At 44.0% G+C, this 20566-nt stretch overlaps 1 protein-coding gene across 1 annotated transcript in view; it reads left to right on the top strand.

The window, feature by feature from the left end:
- Nucleotides 1–20566, top strand: part of LOC132871269 (syntaxin-1A-like) — a 422244-nt gene that overhangs the window by 100735 nt on the left and 300943 nt on the right. Inside the window, exon 2 of the mRNA XM_060905390.1 lies at nucleotides 4239–4313. Within this exon, the coding sequence (XP_060761373.1) occupies nucleotides 4239–4313 (75 nt within the window). The remainder of the gene's footprint in view (nucleotides 1–4238; nucleotides 4314–20566) is intronic.

Below are 20566 nucleotides of genomic sequence, written 5' to 3'. Positions count from 1 at the left end.
CTTTTTCTTTTTCCTCGGACAAGGTCGGCAGATGCACCTGTAATAAGAACTTATCTATATCATCCTGGTCTACTGTGACGAATACAATTTTTGGTAAAATACCCTAAACGTTTCGTTAAACTCCCCACTGTCAGTTACTAAGGTCCCTTTTTCATTCTCCACAGAAGTTATTAAAGTGCGACTGTACAGCTGTTTAACTCTCTGGGCCAGAAATCTCCCTGCCGCTTCCCCTTGCTCGTAGTACCTCTGTCTACACTGAAACAATGCATACTCTGCCTTCTTCTGCAGGATAGAGTTTAGTTCCAGTTTCATTTTGTGTAATTGTGTAAACACTGCTGGATCTAAATGGGATGCATATATTTTTTTCAAGATCTTTAATTCCTTTCTCCAATTCAAGTAATTGTATAGCAGATTGTTTTTTCAAATAGGAACAGTGTTGTATTAAGTGACCCCTCAAGCAGGCTTTACCGTAAATGCATCCCATTCTAGACCTGGGTTAGAAATTGACCCTTCGTTAAATTTCCAATACTCAATAATTTCCTTTCTAATAAAGTTACAGGATTTTTCATTTCGGAGCAGCGAGGTGTTGAGTCTCCAACGGCTTCTAGGGCTTTCAAATAAGGACCCTGAACCTAACATCACTTCAGCTGGAGCGTGATCTGACAATACACAATATTACCAATTGAAGCAGTAACAGTTGTACTCACTAATTTAGATATTAGAAAATAGTCTATATGCAAATATGAAGCATGTGGGTTAGGGTAGAAGGTGTACTCCCTATCCTGGGGGTGTAAAATCCTCCAAATATCGACTAGACCCATCTCCTCTTCTAAAACATCAATAGCTATTTGAGATTTATATACTAATCTTGTATTAGCAACTTTTGACTTATTTAGGGTCGGGTCTCTAACCTGATTGAAATCCTCCCCAATAATAACGCAAGTTGGGATCTTCATGAGGCTCGCTTAGAAATGAAGCTTCTCACCACCTCCGGAGAAGCGAAGGTATGCCGGATATTATCCGCCACAACTCTCAGCACGGCTGGGTATAACATGGTGTACTGAAGCCCCTTCTCCTACAGCCGCCTCTTTACTCCATCAAACTTTTTGCGCCTCTGAATAATGTCCTGTGAAAGATCCTGGAAAAAAGATACCCACTTGCCTCTCCATTCCACCCGCTCCTTCTCCCGGGCCGCCCTTAGCACTGCTTCTCTGGCTCCAAACCTCAGGAAACGCACCAGGATATGCCGGTCTCTGTTGCCCCACTGACCTGCTCTGTGGGTGCGCTCAATCTCGAAGTCCGGACCCATTTCGATATCCAATGTTTCCTCCAAAAATGTTCGCACAAACTTTTGCACGTCTCCTCCTTCGGCGCTCTCCACTACTCCAACTATACGGACATTATTACGGCGGCCGGCACCTTCTAAGTATGTTATTTTCTCCTGAAGTTGGGCGATTGTTTTGGTAGCTGTGTCCACTGTGACACTCAGGCTTTGGTCTTGATCTTCAAGGGCCGAAATACGAGTCTCAGCTTCAGACACTCGAATTCCCAGTTTCTCCACAGCTGTTTGAACTGCATCCATCCCTGTTTTTAACCCGCTCATACTGGATGAGATGCCTTGTAGCAGCGTTTTAATGCTCGTTGGGTCCGGGGTAGCTGCCATATGCTCTGTGCCCTCCTGGGTCTGTCGAGTTACACTTCTCAAGCCATACTGTGTAAGGGTTTTTTGGACTGGTTGCATATTAATATGAAGTTACAATCCTCCGCACACTTAATTTCTGTATTTAGGATAGGTCAATCATTATTAAAGGAGGGGGTAGGTGAACAGTTTCGTAGTGGATTCCCCTACGCGGCCATCTTAGGTGCTCGCTCCACCAGAAGTCTCAATAATAGTATTTTATAATCAATACGAAATTTGATTGGGAGCCACTGCAGTGTGGATAAGACAGGGGTGATGTGGTCATATTTTCTAGTTCTAGTAAGGACTCTTGCTGCTGCATTTTGAACTAACTGGAGCTTGTTTATGTACTTATTGGAACATCCAGACAGTAAGGCATTACAATAATCCAACCTGGAGGTAACGAAAGCATGAACTAATTTTTCCGCGTCATGTACAACCCGGATTCCAAAAAAGTTGGGACAAAGTACAAATTGTAAATAAAAACGGAATGCAATAATTTACAAATCTCAAAAACTGATATTGTATTCACAATAGAACATAGACAACATATCAAATGTCGGAAGTGAGACATTTTGAAATTTCATGCCAAATATTGGCTCATTTGAAATTTCATGACAGCAACACATCTCAAAAAAGTTGGGACAGGGGCAATGAGAGGCTGGAAAAGTTAAAGGTACAAAAAAGGAACAGCTGGAGGACCAAATTGCAGCTCATTAGGCCAATTGGCAATAGGTCATTAACATGACTGGGTATAAAAAGAGCATCTTGGAGTGGCAGCGGCTCTCAGAAGTAAAGATGGGAAGAGGATCACCAATCGCCCTAATTCTGCACCGACAAATAGTGGAGCAATATCAGAAAGGAGTTCGACAGTGTAAAATTGCAAAGAGTTTGAACATATCATCATCTACAGTGCATAATATCATCAAAAGATTCAGAGAATCTGGAAGAATCTCTGTGCGTAAGGGTCAAGGCCGGAAAACCATACTGGGTGCCCGTGATCTTCGGGCCCTTAGACAGCACTGCATCACAGGCATGCTTCTGTATTGGAAATCACAAAATGGGCTCAGGAATATTTCCAGAGAACATTATCTGTGAACACAATTCACCGTGCCATCCGCCGTTGCCAGCTAAAACTCTATAGTTCAAAGAAGAAGCCATATCTAAACATGATCCAGAAGCGCAGACGTCTTCTCTGGGCCAAGGCTCATTTAAAATGGACTGTGGCAAAGTGGAAAACTGTTCTGTGGTCAGACGAATCAAAATTTGAAGTTCTTTATGGAAATCAGGGACGCCATGTCATTCGGACTAAAGAGGAGAAGGACGACCCGAGTTGTTATCAGCGCTCAGTTCAGAAGCCTGCATCTCTGATGGTATGGGGTTGCATTAGTGCGTGTGGCATGGGCAGCTTACACATCTGGAAAGACACCATCAATGCTGAAAGGTATATCCAGGTTCTAGAGCAACATATGCTCCCATCCAGACGACGTCTCTTTCAGGGAAGACCTTGCATTTTCCAACATGACAATGCCAAACCACATACTGCATCAATTACAGCATCATGGCTGCGTAGAAGAAGGGTCCGGGTACTGAACTGGCCAGCCTGCAGTCCAGATCTTTCACCCATAGAAAACATTTGGTGCATCATAAAACAGAAGATACGACAAAAAAGACCTAAGACAGTTGAGCAACTAGAATCCTACATTAGACAAGAATGGGTTAACATTCCTATCCCTAAACTTGAGCAACTTGTCTCCTCAGTCCCCAGACGTTTACAGGCTGTTGTAAAGAGAAAAGGGGATGTCTCACAGTGGGAAACATGGCCTTGTCCCAACTTTTTTGAGATGTGTTGTTGTCATGAAATTTAAAATCACCTAATTTTTCTCTTTAAATGATACATTTTCTCAGTTTAAACATTTGATATGTCATCTATGTTCTATTCTGAATAAAATATGGAATTTTGAAACTTCCACATCATTGCATTCCGTTTTTATTCACAATTTGTACTTTGTCCCAACTTTTTTGGAACCGGGGTTGTAGTAACATTAAATTTCTTATCTTAGCAATATTTCTGAGATGAAAGAAAGCTATCTGGGTGATGTTATCAATGTGAGTTTCAAATGAAAGACTGGGGTCAATAATCACTCCAAGGTCTTTTACTGCTGCATGTGAAGAAACAGAAAGGCCATCCAGAGTTACTGTGTAATCAAAAAACTTACTTCTAGCTGCATATGTTCCTAGTACAAGTACTTCAGTCTTGTCAGAGTTAAGCAGAAGGAAGTTAATAAGCATCCAGTGTCTAATGTCCTTTACGTATTCCTCAATTCTATTAAGCTGGTGTCTCTCATCAGGTAAGTCCCATGAGTCACAAAAGAAACTTGACATGTACTTCATAATTAGAGTTGTCTATAAATAAACTGGTTACAGATGGCATAACTAATCTGTAGAGAACGAAATCTCGTACTGAAATGCTGTAACTTGTGTACAAAGATCCCGGGAAGCTCTTTTACAGTGACATTAAACGAGTGCTAATGTTAATTGGATGTTGTTTGTCTCCCAGGGGAAGGACAGTGAAGAGGAGGAGGATGTGGCAGTGGGCATGGAGAAAGGCTTCATGGATGAGTTCTTTGAACAGGTACACTTCAAGATTTTTAGCGTTTTCTGACCTGCACCACATTCATTAATCTGGTTCTTGGAATTTCAAATTGGAGGAATTCAGAGTCATCTCTCTCTCACACATACACATGCGCGGGAGCATACAGAGGTGGTATGGTTCAATATTTGAGAAAGATTGGATGGGTCTGACTGCTTTCGTTTGCAGTGAAGCTTAAAATCCCACCTGGGATTTCCATGTGGAGTAGGTTCATCAGCTTCCCACATTAGGTTTAAAGAGCTTTGCAGTGGAATTTCTAAAAGGAAAATGAGCTGGAGGCTGTGATTTTTCTTTTCCAAATCAAAGTTTTGTTTTTTTTTCTTTTTCTGAAGCTGAAAATCAGTGGTCTGAACTTATTTAAACTGTCTGACAGGGTACTGTTCCTTCTGAGGCACGTTGACATTCTCATTTGCTTCCCTGGTTCACATTTGAAGACCTTTCCAATTGCATTTATTCATCTGCTAGGTGTTTTTTTTTTTTTTCCCCAAGAGATGCGAACAATGGAGGCTGAATTACATCTGAATGTACAGCTAAAAGAGACCAGTACAGTGATGCCAGTGCTGCAAATCTGAAACTGCATCTTAAATGTATTCTTAGCATATTCTTACACTATACATTAGTGTTGTCCCTCAGGCAGTAATGAATAACCAGCCATTTATAACAGAAAATATTCTTTTTCAACACAATGTAACAGCATTCTCACTGCTTGTTAGCAATTATGCAAAATTGAAACTGGCATCCATGAGTGAATCTTTTTGAATGAATCATTGAAGTGATCATTTGTATCAGGCCATTAGTCTTAAAGATTTGCTGCAAACCCGTGTGCTGAATATTTTTTATCCCCTGCTGGCTGAAAGGCCCGAAGAGGGATTATATCGTGGCGTTGTCCGTCTGTCCTGGGAAGGGTGCTCACCTTTTGAAATCAACTCCTCTCACGATTTTTGGAGGCATTTCACGACATAATCCTTGACAGGATTCTTTGTTATATGTCGATAATATGCAGATTGCAATTTCGTTCAATTCGGTCACATTTTACCAGAGTTATGGCATAGTTTCCAGTGGGGGATATTGTGCTCTCAGAACACTCTTGTTCCCTTTTTGTGAAAGATTTGCTTTTAAAAATAGCAATCTTTTATCAGAAAGCTAAATTTTTGTACCTTCAACAAGGGGTATTCAATAACAATTTGTAAAAGTTCAGCTAGAAAAATTCACAATCAATTACAAGACCTGAATTGTGAAATTGGTTATGTTTTAAAACTTAACCATTAGCTTATGGTGATAGATGAGACGTTTTTGAAATGGCTTTGTTTCATAGTCGCACCTCCAGATTAGGACCATTTGACTGAACAGATGAGATGTTTGTTTTGAAGTTCATACATGGAGACAAAACACATGCGTCTCTCTCTCCAGTAATTTTAGAAAACATTGTTTTTTGTTTTAAGTCAAGTCACCCCCCCCCCCCCCCCCCCCCAAGTCATGCCATCAGTTTGCTAGTCAAGCCAGAGACGGTTAAAAAAAAAAAACCCTACCAGGGTCTATGAAAACTCTCCTTTCTGACTGAGGATCTCTAGCTGTGGTCCATCAAGCTGTCTTCAGCTAAATCATTTACATAAATACGATTAGATCTGAGACAGAAGCCACAGTGGTTCATCTTTAGAAAACGAAAGTCATGACCAGACCTACAGCAAGGTGTGGTTTTACTTATTTATTTAATTGGTTCTGCTATATTATTTTCCATGTTCAGTACATATGTCTTTTTAAAGCAAACAAAGAAAAATCTGGATGATTTTAGAATTTTTTTTTCTTTTGCATGCATAGTAAATAGCAAAGTAATAAAATGCAAAATCAGTCCTTACTGAATTACAACCATATAGTACACACCACTGTATTTTATAATGTTCACCATACTCATCGTTGTACTTTATAAGAAAGAAAAGCTGAGGGAGTAAATGCTGGCCAAATAAACTTTTTGCAGTAGACAAAGCCAATCAGTACTACAGTATATCCAGGCTTGTAGTACTCGAGTCTGACTCAGTCCTTAATTTTAAGGACTTGTGACTTGACTTGGACTTGAGCACTGATGACTTGGACTTGTGCATTAACTGCATTCGGACTCGTAAATTGGAGACGAGGACTCGCGGATTTTTTTTTTTGTAACATGCCATCATAATTTGGCAAAAGATATTTATATCTACATTAATCTTTAGACTAATTTCGTGCAAGAGAATGCACGTTCACCTGTTCATATGTCATGTTCAGGAACAAACTAACATTAACATTAATGGCACTAAAATGCCTGGAGAGAATGCTCCTAGGATTGTCCACTTTGCTTATACAGACTTCTCGTGTAGTGGGGGAAAAATGCACTGCTATGTGTTCCATATGTAGAAGAACTATTGAGGAGATGACTGGGACAACCTCAAACTTCAGTTGTCATTTGGCAAGACTTCACCCAGAGAAGTGAGTGACATGCTATGTTCATTGCTCTGTTGATAGCTGGGCTTGCTTGCTGACCGATGAACTAGCTAGTGTTAACTCTCTCTCATGTTATTTGCCCTGTTGATGGTGGGGGCTTGCTGAGCGATGAACAAGCTTTTTATCTGTAGCCTATTAATTAAAATGGGGCAGTAACGTTAGTCCAACACAGTAGCAGAGACAGTTTCACATAAAGGCAGCAACAGGCACCGTCAAATGGTGCGGATGGAGTCTTGTTCTCCGGCTCGACTCGGATCGGTAGTGGACTCTACTCAAAATTTTCTTTAATGACTTGGACTTGACTCGGACTTGAACACTGGGAACTCGAGACTGGACTCGGACTCGAGGTTACTTGACTCAACTACATCACTGACTATATCCTTGTTATTGATGTCTTTTAATGAGTTCTTTGAAAGAACTCGTATTTAGCTAAAGGCACAATTCATATACTCAAAATGGACTGTTCATTTGACTGGATTCATATTTCAGCAGCATTTGAGGATAATCTGAGGAGTCAGACATTATGTAACATCACATGAGAACAAAAGTATACCGAACGCATTGGGTGAAGCAGTATCATATGTGATAATGCCACTGATATTTTATGCTCAAGTATTAGATTTGAAATGCAGTAAAGAAAATTAATCTACACCTTCTGACCAGTATAAGTCAGTCAATATTAGAAGTGTAAAGATATCATAGCACGATTTAAAGGTTAACATTGCTCAGGGCAACTATGCACTGCTTTGCCGAAGGTCAATATTTATGGTCAGGTTTTTTTTTTTTTTCTTCTCTACAACTCCCAGAACAGCTCATGCATTACAGCAATATAGAATGTTTCCCGATAAAATCATCCACTGAGTCTTTTACATAGGTTTTTCTCCCATCAATCAGCCAGTCTGTGGTTTGTAGTTGAAATACTATTTTGATATTACAGTTGTATGGTGCTCTGTAGCTTTTAATCCATGTGTAATATTTACCTTCATCAACCGTGTTGGAGGAGGTTATGTTTTCGCCTCTGTTTGTTTGACTGTTCCCAATATAATTCAAAAAGTAATGAAGGGATTTTGATGAAATTTTGAGGAAAGGGCCAAGGAACAAATTGATTTGATTAGATTTTGATGCGACTCTGTATCTTGGCAGAGGTATGCACCAAGTGCCCTTCTAGTTACAGTGCTCAGTGTAAATGAGTACACCCCCTTTGAAAAGTAACATTTTAAACAATATCTCAATGAACACACACAATTTCCAAAATGTTGACAAGACAAAGTTTAATATAACATCTGTTTAACTTATAACGTGAAAGTAAAGTTAATAATATAACTTGGATTACACATTTTTTCAGTTTTACTCAAATTAGGGTGGTGCAAAAATGAGTACACCCCACAACAAAAACTACTACATCTAGTACTTTGTATGGCCTCCATGATTTTTAATGACAGCACCAAGTCTTCTAGGCATGGAATGAACAAGTTGGCAACATTTTGCAACGTCAATCTTTTTCCATTCTTCAACAATGACCTCTTTTAGTGACTGGATGCTGGATGGAGAGTGATGCTCAACTTGTCTCTTCAGAATTCCCCATAGGTGTTCGATTGGGTTCAGATCAGGAGACCTACTTGGCCACTGAATCATTTTCACCCTGTTCTTCTTCAGAAATCCAACAGTGGCCTTAGATTTGTGTTTAGTCATGTTGGAAAAGTGCACAACGACCAAGGGCACGGAGTGATGGTAGCATCTTCTCTTTCAGTATAGCGCAATATATCTGTGAATTCATGATGCCATCAATGAAATGCAGCTCCCCGACACCAGCAGCCCCACATAAGGACACTGCCACCACCATGTTTCACTGTAGGCACCATGCATTTTTCTTTGTATTCCTCACTTTTGCGACGCCATACAGTTTTGAAGCCATACAGTTCCAAAAACATTTATCTTGGTCTCATCACTCCAGAGTATAGAGTCCCAGTAGTCTTCATCTTTGTCAGCATGGGCCCTGGCAAACTCTAGGTGGGCTTTTTTGTGCCTGGGCTTTAGGAGAGGCTTCTTTCGTGGACGGCATCCATGCATGCTATTCCTCTGCAGTGTACGCCGTATTGTGTCATGGGAAATAGTCACCACAGCTTGGCTTTCTACTTCTTTAGATAACTGCAGCGAACTTGCATGCCGATTTTCTTCAACCCTTCTCGTCAGAAGACGCTCCTGTCGAGCTGTTAACTTCCGTGGATGACCTGGATGTCTCTGTGAGATGGTTGCAGTTCCATTTTTCTTAAATTTTTGTACCGCTTTTGCTACAGTATTCTGACTGATAAGTAAAGCTTTGCTGACCACCTTGTAGCCTTCACCTTTGTAGTGTAAAGAAATTATTTTCTTTGGGGAATTCTGAAGAGACAAGTTGAGCATCACTCTCCATCCAGCAAATTAACATTTGTCATATTAATTGTTTTATTTAAAAAATAATAAACTTGGAAGTCTGTGATTCGAATTCAGTAGCTTTCGGTCCACGAAACAAAAATAATTGGGTGTTGGGGAAAATTATTTTTATGACCTACACTTGAAAAATCTGAAAGGCAGTCTGTTTAAACTGAACATTTCCATTGATGGCGAAAAATCTTCCCTGGTGTTTTCTGATGGAGTAACGTGTGTGTGTGTGTGTGTGTGTGTGTGTGTGTGTGTGTGTGTGTGTGTGTGTGTTTTGGCTTTTTCCCAATGGTGTTGTGAATGAGATGATCTTAATTTGACTTATTAAAGCAGCAAAATTGACCAGACTTCATTCTGTGGATCGATACATGATTGGACGTGGTCTTCCAGATCTAGGATCAGAACTGTGTCTACAGCTACGCTCGGTTATTCACAGCAGTATCATGCTATTCAGAAACAACAGACTATAGAATGCTGTAATTGACCAGTCATAAAAGTATTTAACAAAGCCATATGTTGTCGTTTCTGTAGTAACAACTTCTACAGAGATTTGCTGGATGCACCATGTAATCTAAAGGCCTCTGCATGCTCTTGCGACAAGGCTTTCGCAGATAGCTTTTCGCAGACAGTTGTAATTTATCGTTGAGCGGGGAGTAATAGGCTTGCGTGATGTTATTCACCGGCACAACACAAGGGGGTGCGAAGTCGCTAGGAGTAGTTGGTGGGTGTGGTTAGTGGAGTGTTTATCCTCTGGTTACTTATAATGACTAGAACTTTTTTTTTTTTTTATAATGACTAGAACTGGAGTCGTATAGACGTACGTACTTCCTCAATCAACCGCTCTTCGTGCTGCTCCATCTTCGCTCGTGTTTTTAAAAATGCTGGTCGTGAAAACAAACCAAACCGGGAAAGTAGGGAAGCGGAAGTGCGTGTACAGCGGATGTAGAGTGGACCAATCAGAGCCCTCTTGTCTGCGGCGCTGTCTGCGAGGCTTCTGCAGTGGTCACAATTTTTGGGAGGTGCGCGCAGAGCATCTGCGAAGGTGGGGGGGCTACGCAGACACTGTCTGCGACGCTATCTGCGAGGACTGGGTTGTCAGCATAAATTGGCCTTAAGCCTAACTGGAAACACTTAAAAAAAAAAAAAAAAACTTATTTATTTATTTAAATTTTAAACAAAGAAAAATGTCATTGTTGATATGGGGAAGGTTTTTGTACAGGGGGTTTATTTTACATTTATGGAAGGAGTCTCCACTGTCAGTGCTTTGTACTGTACATCAGTGAGTTTTCTAGATAACATGCCAAGCTGCATTTGCTTGTCTCATTAACCTCGAGAGAGCAAAAAAAAAAAGATGGTGGTGAGGGAATGACTGTTTATGTAATCACTAACTTGTTTTGCAGACGTTCTATGACATGCATTACTGTAAACTATTAAAAGGTGGCGTTTGTTAGCTTTTTTCCTATAAGGGCATGCCATGTAATGTTTTATTCCTTTCATATTCACACCAATGATTTATTCCTTACTTAATATAACGTGAGCGTGCTCTTATTATAATAATAATAAACCATTTCTGCAGATCAGTAAGTGATATTTCATGTCACTGGCGATTTGGGGCATCTGAAGTGTTAGATAATCATATTTGTGCCTCAGTGATGATGATTCAGCTCTCCATATCCTGCCTTAGTCAGTAGGTTAATGTAGCTGTCATGTGAACACACACGCTTACACACATCAAGCCCACGCTTACATCTGTACTCCTTGCAGTGCAAAGTGTAGACAGCCATTCTCAACTTGATTTGTCATGCTTGGTTGGAAACATCAGGTCACACATCTGGCTGTAATCTCAACCACCTCCTTTTACTCATACGATTTTACTATTCTGGAATAGTACTATTCTTTTGCTAACTTTATGAATATCTCCAACTGTAATGTTGACATTTATTTATTCATTCATTCATTCATACATACATACCCCCGCTCCGGGGGGGGGGGATCCTAGTTTTTTACCTCTGTCTGTCCGTCTGTATCTCCTTATTTCCATCTGTCCGGATCACCCTTTTTCTCAGTGACCACAAATCATAGCCACTTGGTACTAAACTTCAGCTTGGGGTTCTATACCAGTCATACCGTTTTCAGGCCTGTCGCACATCAACTTCCTGTTTACCGACTGAATGTATTTACGAAACATGTAGGGTGGATTTACAACATTTTTGTAACACTTTTCTCAGCAACCACAAATCACAACTGCTTGATATTTGATACTGAGCTTTAGCTTGGGGTTCTCTACCATCTGTACTGTTTTCAGGTCTGTTGCACATCGACTTCCTGTTTACCAACTGAAGTTAAGTTTATTTTTATAGTGCTTTTAACAATAGACATTGTCGCAAAGCAGCTTTTACAGAATTTTAACAACTTTACACACTGAGCTAATTTTATCCCTAATCTATCCACAATGAGCAAGCCTGTGGCGACAGTGGCCAAAAAAACCCCCTCCTCAGACGACATGAGGAAGAAACCTCGGAGGAACCAGACTCAAAAGGGAACCAATCCTCATTTGGGTGATAAGACAATGTGATTATAACAGTTTTAACATGAAGTCTGTTTTGTTGATGTTCTGACTCATTGATGGAAACTTGAGTGCAAAACTGTTCATGAAAACTGCAGTCCTAAATTTAGCAAGTCAACTGTAGTCCTCGGCCATAAAAGCATTACTATAAGTGTCCAGAGCATCTTCCAAGTGTGACTTTCAACTGTCCATATGGGGCCGTCCTCCACAGGAGCGATGTGATGAGACTCTAGCCAGACATGGGGCATCAGGATGGATCAGGCAGGCCCGAGGAGCAGAAGAAATCAGCATCTCGATCTCAGGATTGACCTGTAACTCAGAGGGACAGACCAGGGGAGAGAGAAAACACAGGTTTTTAGGTATGCCCAATGTCACCTGATGAGTACAGTAGGAACAGTATACATTTTGCACAAAATGTTCCTCCCAAGACTGTATACAGTATGTATACTGTCTTGGGGGAGAGAGAGAAAACACAGGTTGTTAGGTATGCCCAATGGTACCTGATGAGTAGGAACAGTATACATTTTGCACTGAGCACAAGCAGGGACTCCGGCAAAACTGACAGCATAACTATAAGGGGAGAGCCAGAAGGTAACATTGGCATGAGGGTGCCCCCGGACGTAAAGCAGCCAGCCACTACACCGTCAACAAACTGCAAGAGACAAGTGAGTGGGGGACTGACAGCATCCATACATCCCACTTTACCAAGCACTCCATGTCTGAGGACCCTCCAGATCTATTCATTTACCTCATAAACACGATTAACAAAAGGCTTGACTAAACAGATATGTTTTCAGCCTAGACTTAAATGCTGAGACCGTCTGATTCCCGAACACTACTTGGAAGGCTGTTCCATAACTGTAGGGCTTTGTAAGAAAAGGCTCTGCCCCCGATGTAGCCTTCACTATACGAGGTACCAGCAGATAGCCTGACTATATTTTCTATGTTTAACCTGAATGTTAGTATTGGATCGAGAATGTGACCGCCATTATGGGTTGGTCCTACGACACTGATTAACCCCTACTGAATCTAAAATGGGGACAAATGCTGTTTTCAAAGGGTCTTTTGGGTTATCGAAGTCAATATTAAAATCTTCAACAATTAAAGCTTTGTCTAAGGAAATAACCAGGTCTGAGTTAAAATCTGCAAATTCAGAAAGAAACTCAGAATATGGCCCAGGGACCTGTAAATAATAAGTAACGGAATTAACTTTTATTTTTCGAGGCTACATTCATTATATTAGGATGAAGAACTTCAAATGTATTAAACTTGTAACCAGGTTTTTGTGTTACACCTAGATAATCTTTATAAATAACCACGACGACGCCTCCTCTGCCAGTTAGACGAGGACTTGTGTGGAAGCTGCCCTGATGTGGGTAGAGTACAGAAGTACAGCAGGTGGTTGTTAGTGCTCAGAGACACGTTTATTATTGCTTTTCAGCAAGACACGGTACTTTCAAAACAGGGACAGTCACTCACACACACACACACACACACACACACACACACACACACACACACACACACACACACACACACAGTTGTGTTCTGGTGCCAACCACCACTCCTCTGCTCTCTTACTCCTTTTATACACCGTCATCACTGCAAGAGACACACCCCCGCTGCCACATACCCTCACCGCCCCACTCGGGCCGGGGAGCTGTCTGGCCTGCAGCAGACCCTCCCCCCCCAGGCAGGCCGCAATCGCTACAGTCTTGTTAATTTGGGGACGCACCTGCCCATGACCCAAGTGGAAACCCAGATATCGTACTTCCACCCGCCCAGTTGCGCTGTGAGACCGGCACACCTCAGTGACTTTAGGACAGCCCTAAGGTGTTCTACGTGCCATGGCCAATCGTTGCTATAGATAATGATATCGTCGAGGTAAGCTGCTGCTTGAGGGCAGAGCACCCTGCCCATGAGCTGCTGGAATGTCGTAGGAGCCCCAAATAACCCAAAAGGAAGTTTGACGTATTGGTGTAACCCAAACGGTGTGGAAAAGGCTGTTTTCTCTCAGGATAGAGGAGTCAAGGGGATCTGCCAATATCCCTTCATTAAATCCAGTGTCGAGTCAAAACGAGCAGTGCCTAATTGATTGAGCAGCTCATCAATGTGAGGCATTGGGTATGCATCGAATTTAGAGACCACATTAATATATCGTTTTAACAGATTGAGGTAGTATAGTCCATACAGAACCGGACTGACCCATCGGTCTTGGGAACCAGGACCACGGGGCTGCTCCAGTCACTGTGGGACTCCTCGATTATGCCCATTTCGAGCATGGCCTTGAGTTCATCCTGGACCACCTTTTTATGTATTAATTTTTTTTGTGTGTGTGTTTTCGGCAGGTGGTAAGGGTGGCTTCGCACCACCACCCCTGGGGGTGTCTCAATGTGGTGTTCTATGAGGTGGGTGTGGCTGGGAAACCACGTCGGAAAATTCCCTCTGCAACTGGGCCACCTCCATGAGTTGGGCCGGTGAGAGGTGGTCTCCACAAGGGACTGGAGTGGCTGGAGATGTCAAATTTTTTGGTACCTCCGGCCCCGGCTCCGCATTCTCTGGGACTACTGACACCAATGCCACGGAGACCTCCTCCTTCCAGTGTTTTAACAGATTGAGGTGGTAAATATGCAATGCCCCACCCCTGTCTGTTTGCCTCACCCCATAGTCGACGTCCCTGACTCACCGTGTGACCTTGAAGGGCCCTTGCCACTTGGTGATTAATTTGGAGCTTGACGTGGGCAATAATATGAGTACTTTGTCTCCCGGTGTGAACTCTCTAAGGTGCGTGCCCCTATCATACAGTCAGACTTGACGTTCTTGTGCCTGCTGCAAATCCTCCTGGGTTAAGTGAGTGAGGGTGTGGAGTTTTGCGTGCAGGTCAAGAATGTATTGAATTTTGTTCTTACTAGGTGAAGGTCCCTCCTCCCAATTTTCACATAGCACGTCCAAAATGTCACGCGGCTTCTGCCCATATTCGAATGGTGAAAAACCCATGGAGGCTTGTGGGACCTCTCGAACTGCAAACAACAGGCTCGAGCCATTTATGCCAATTACGTGGATCCTCTCAAACTTCCCAATTAAGTTTTTGAGTGTTTGATTAAACCGTTCCACTAAGCCATCCGTTTGTGGATGATGGACACTGGTGCGGATAGGCTGAATTCCTAATAACCCATACAGTTCGTGCAGTGTGTGTGACGTAAATGTAGTGCCTTGGTCTGTCAGGATTTCTTTTGGAATCCCAACCCAGGAGATAATACGGAAGAGCGCTTCCGCAATACTGCATGCTGAGATATTGTGGATAGGCACTGGTTCTGGATATCGCATTGCATAGTCCACCAGAACTAAAATAAAGCGATATCCCTGCGATAGCACCTGCGGTGCTGACTGATCTAATGGCCTGACTAGATCCCTACCAATTATTTCAAAAGGGGTCTCAATTAGAGGGAGAGGGCGCAAAGGCGCTTTTGGAGTGGCCGTGGGATTTGCTAATTGGCATTCACGGCATGCCACACACCACCGACGAACATCCATGCGAATCCCTGGCCAATAGAACTGGGCCATTATTCGGGCTAGTGTTTTATCTTGCCCTAAGATTCCATCCAAGATGGTGCCGCAGATGGCTGCCACGGGACTTTGCTCTCTCGTACTTTCTATGTTTTTATGTAATTGTTGTGTTAATTCTTCTCCATGCTTCACGGAATGCTGCGCTGAGGTTTTTTTTTAATGCCTACACAGTCTGGTCCTGATAGGAGTGAAATGTGTGGGTGTTTTTTCCTCTCATCTCTCATTTTCTCAGCCTCTCCCTTCCTGACAAGCCTCTCTCCTGCTTTGCTTCTGCGGACTCATCTTGTCTGAGAGACCCTTCCTGCACTGCCCTCCGAATCGAAATTATGGATCTGATCAACTGGTCACTTCACGCAATTGACACAATCTTCTTGACTCGAAGTCTAGGTTCGGGGGAACCTGTTTGTCCTGCTGGAACATTTGCAGCCAGATACACCATGGATGCCTGGGAGAAGTGGCGTGTGGTGTGCTTGGCGATTCTTTCCGTGGAGGACATTGAGGATATTTACCTATCCGGAACCATGATCACAGGATTTTTGCTGATTGGACTTGGCATTGCCCTGGTGTAGTGAGGAAATCAGTTAATGGTGGCAGCTGTTCAAAGCCCCACAAAGCTGCCCAATATGATCGAAGCCGTGGGCAGAGCAGTTAGCACTCAGACTGTAGCAATTCAGAACTTGAATCGCAACATGGATAACATCATAGAGAAGTTGATGGCTTTGCAAAGAGAAATGGATCGTTTTGGTGGCCAGAATGGACAAGCGGGCTAAGCGAAAAAGGACACGTCTACCCATCTTAAGTCTAAACAAATTCCAATCTTATCTTGGCTCCCTAGCCAGCACTGCCTCAAGGCCGTCGCTGTAGAAACGCGATTCTCCCCCGCGATTCTTTTTTTTTTTTTTTTTTCTTTCTACGCTTTTTTCTGTCTGTACTATGAAAGCTAAGTCGAACCGGAGTCAGATTCCTCGTATGTGTAACATACCTGGCAATAAAGTGCTTCTGATTCTGATTGTCTGGCCATGGGATTAAAATAAGCCGCATGGAATATGAATTCCCTGCAGCTCTTCAGGACTAATCCGCCAGTCTGTCCGCCAGTCTGAGTGTCCTGCGTCACTCGGTATAACCTATCCTTAATAGCGAAGTAGGGGAAGGCCAGTGTCGCATTCGGCTGGAGAATTTGGCCATCGATTACTCTCACTTGGTCAAATGCATGCCACAGAGTCTCATCTCGTGACTGCTCTAACAGGAAATCCTCAAGGGAATCCCCAAGAGTGGGAGGAGGAGCAGGATGCTCCTCGCTTCACATATCGCCCTGATGTGGCGCTGACGTAGATGGCTCTGTGACAGCTTCCCCAGCCAATGCTAAACCGGGATCTTCCTGAGACGTATTACTGCAGGACCCGCTTCTTACTATGTGTTTCGTTAATTCTTTCTTTAAACCCTGGCCAATCAGTCTCCAAAATTAGCAAGTGGGTGAGATGAGGATTAACCGCCGCCTTTACTCAATGCTTTTCTCCCCAAAATTGAATGTGGACAGACACTTAAGGGTAGTTGTGAACATCCCCGTGCATGCACAGTACCTTCACCACTTGTGTTCTCCCCAATGCCTCACCTCGCACCAGGTTTTGGAGGCTTGAGGTCTGGTTATAGCCGGAATCCACCAAGGCCTGATATTTATCCCCTTGTACACTTGCTGGTATATGATACGCTCTGGCTTGATTGAGGGTGGTTTCTGGCGCATCGGGGACCCGGACCACCATGCCCACCTCCATCGCGGAACACTGACTTTGGAGATGTCCCAGCTCCCCGCAGCGCCAGCACACCGGCCCAGGCTCTCTCTCTGCACTGGTGTTATGGACATCACTCACCTGGGGGGAGAAGACACAGACATGGAAGGGGGAAACGGGAGGACACCACGGGTGTGTCGGGCCGGCTGGGGAGGAGCCAGCCCCCGCGGTGGGGGAACAGGGTGAGGACAGGAAGTAGAGGGAGAGAGAGAGGAAAGAGTAGAAGAGGGAACATGTCTTCCTGCCATCTGAACCACCGCCATGTGGTCCTCTGCCGGCACAATGGCTTGTTCGAGCGATGCCAGGCAAGGACACTGGACCCACTCCGCCGTTTCTTCTGGAAGTTGTGCAATGAGCTGCTCCAGTGTCACCAGGTCAATAATTCCCTTGACATCATGGTCGTCTGCCCTCAGCCACCGCCGGCAGGCATCCCGGAGTTGTTGGCCGAATGCAAACGGCTGGCCGACCTCCTCCAAGTGCAGTGCGCGGAAGTGCTGATGCTGTTGTTCTGGGGAGCAGCCGACTCGCTGGAGAATGGCTCTCTCTAAGTCCCGGGTATACAGTATGAGCCGGCTGTCGGCAAGGAGCTGCAGCGTGGCGAGCTGTGCCTCGCCGGTCAGCAGGGGAAGTAGGCGCGCTGCTCGACCAGCCAACCCCACACTTGGGCTGCTTGCTCGAAGAGCACGAGTAAGGCTTCCGGATCATCATGCGGACCCATCTTTGTTAGGGTGAGGTGGGGAGGGTCTGCTGCGGTGGCGGTTGAGGACCCTGCCGACGGAATGCCTGGCAGTCTTCTTGTTAGGCCAGCATCAAGGCCTCGAAGTGTTGTCCTTTCAGAGGGCGATCAGCGCTTGATGCTGGCTCTGCTGTGCCATGGCGAGGGCATGAACGAGGTCCTTGAAGGGTGAGGACTACATGGATGGGCTCGCTATTGCACTCCCAGGTTTCGGTACCACTGTGGAAGCTGCCCTGATGTGGGTGGAGTACAGAAGTATGGCAAGTGGTTGTTAGTGCTCAGACACATGTTTATTATTGCTTTTCAGCAAGATGCAGTACTTTTAAAGACAGGGACAGTCTCTCACTCTCTCACACACACACACACAGTCGTGTTCTGGTCCCAACCACCACTCCTCTGCTCTCCTACTCCTTTTATACACAGTCGTCACTGCAAGAGACAGAGGCACACACATTAATTGAGGACAGGTGTAGTGATTTGGCCACTCACCTTCCCTAACTCCAACTCCCATTCACAAACTGCCGCTCGGCCACGCCCCCGCTGCCACAACTTGCTTCATTTAATGTTATATATTCATTTGGCTTAATCCATGTTTCTGTTAAACACGGTACATTTTAAACTCCTGATCAGTAATGAGTTCATTAACAATTAATCAAATCAAGTTTATTTGTATAGCGCTTTTAACAATAAACATTGTCGCAAAGCAGCATTACAGAATTTGAATGACTTAAAACATGAGCTAATTTTATCCCTAATCTATCCCCAATGAGCAAGCCTGTGGCGACGGTGGCAAGGAAAAACTCCCTCAGACAACATGAGGAAGAAACCTCGAGAGGAACCAGACTCAAAAGGGAACCCATCCTCATTTGGGCAACAACAGACAGCCTGACTATAATATTAACAGTTTTAACAGGTATAACCCTCAACTGTCCTCATGGGGCCGTCCTTCACAGGAGCGGTGCGATAAAACTCCGACCAGACACAGGGCACCAGGATGGATCAAGCAGGTCCGAGGGGCAGAAGAGGCCAGCATCTCAATCCCAGGATCAACATGTAACTCAGAGGGACAGATTGGGGGGGGGGAGAGAGAGAGAGAAAGAAAACACGTTGTTAGGTATGCCCTAAAAATGACAAGTATTAAATCTGTGTGGTAGGCTCGCAGAGATGAGAGTCTTTACATCAGGCATAACACACAACAGTGGCATGTTAATATGGTAAAATATATCATGACCTGCTCTGGCTGGATGCTTGATTGGGTGATGGGAGCACACTCCTCAGCAATGATGAGATGCAGATGGGACCCTTAGGGCTGGCCAAGACAATTCAGTTACATTTCACCGGGTCTGGGACATGCGACAGAATGTCTGACGGCCGATTCCCTGCAGGCTACGATAGCCAGTCGAGGTCTCCACCCTCTCCACCAAAAGATTTCCTGTTGACTCCATGTAACTCAGAGGGACAGATTTGGGGTGGGGGGGAGGGAAAGAAAACACAGGTGGTTAGGTATGCCCAATGTCACCTGAATAAGTAGGAACAGTATACATATTGCACCGAGTACAAGCAGGGACTCCGGCAACTAACTATGACAGCATAACTAAAAGGAGAGAGCCAGAAGGTAACACAGGCATGAGGGAGCCCCGGGACATAAAGCAGCCAGCCACTACATTAATTAACGCTTTAGATGTAAGAGATTTAATAGCCCCACCTTTAGGTCAAAGGTGCTGGCAGCGGCTGTACAGTCAGTATGATCTAATTTTATATTGATTAGATTACTGGACCAAACTCTCGGGGTATTTCTACTTTTTTGTTTAGCTTGGGGAACAGACACAGTCTCGATGTAGTAGACCCTGAGTGATGACTCTGTGCAGGTAGCAGACAGTTGGTTTGGCCTGTTCGTCTGCTCCCTGGCCTTGGCTCTGGACTGTCAGAAGTTAACTAGACCTGTTCTGAGACTGAGCTATACTGCAAGAAATGAGAGCAGCACCTTCCCAAGTGGGATGGATACTGTCCGGCCCTAACAGGCCAGCAGTGCCCTCAAAATTAGTCCAATTATCTATAAAGCCCACACTCTTTTCAGAGCACCACCTGGACAACCAGCAGTTCAGCAACCATAACCTGCTGTAAGCTATATCACCACACTGCATTGGGATGGGGCCAGAGCATACTAAAGCATCGGACATTGCCTTCGCTAATCACTGTGGGTGGCACGGTGGTGTAGTGGTTAGCATGGTTGCCTCATAGCAAGAAGGTTCTGGGTTCAAACCCAGCGGCCGGCAAGGGCCTTTCTGTGTGGAGTTTGCATGTTCTCCCCATGTCTGCGTGGGTTTCCTCTGGGTGCTCCGGTTTCCCTCACAATCCAAAGACATGCAGGTTAGGTTAATATGGGATGGCCTTGGGCTGAGGTGCCCTTGAGCAAGGCACCTAACTCCCAATTGCTCCCCAGGCACTGTTAGCATGGCTGCCCACTGCTCTGGGTATGTATGTGTGTGTGCTCATTGCTCATGTGTGTTCACTGCTTCAGATGGGTTAAATGCAGAGAGGAAATTTCACAAGTGTGTGATGAATAAAGCTGTGCTTTCTCTTTTTTAATTTAAACACCTCTAAAAAGTTACTCCTCGCAACTTCAGACTGACAAAGGTGTATATCATTAGCTCCTACATGGATAACTATCTTTGAGAACCTG

Source organism: Neoarius graeffei, chromosome 23 (genome assembly GCF_027579695.1).
Source record: "Neoarius graeffei isolate fNeoGra1 chromosome 23, fNeoGra1.pri, whole genome shotgun sequence".
In the NCBI taxonomy this organism is placed as follows: domain Eukaryota; kingdom Metazoa; phylum Chordata; class Actinopteri; order Siluriformes; family Ariidae; genus Neoarius; species Neoarius graeffei.
Note: the sequence above shows the minus strand (reverse complement) of the source record. Positions and strands in the feature narration are given on the sequence as shown.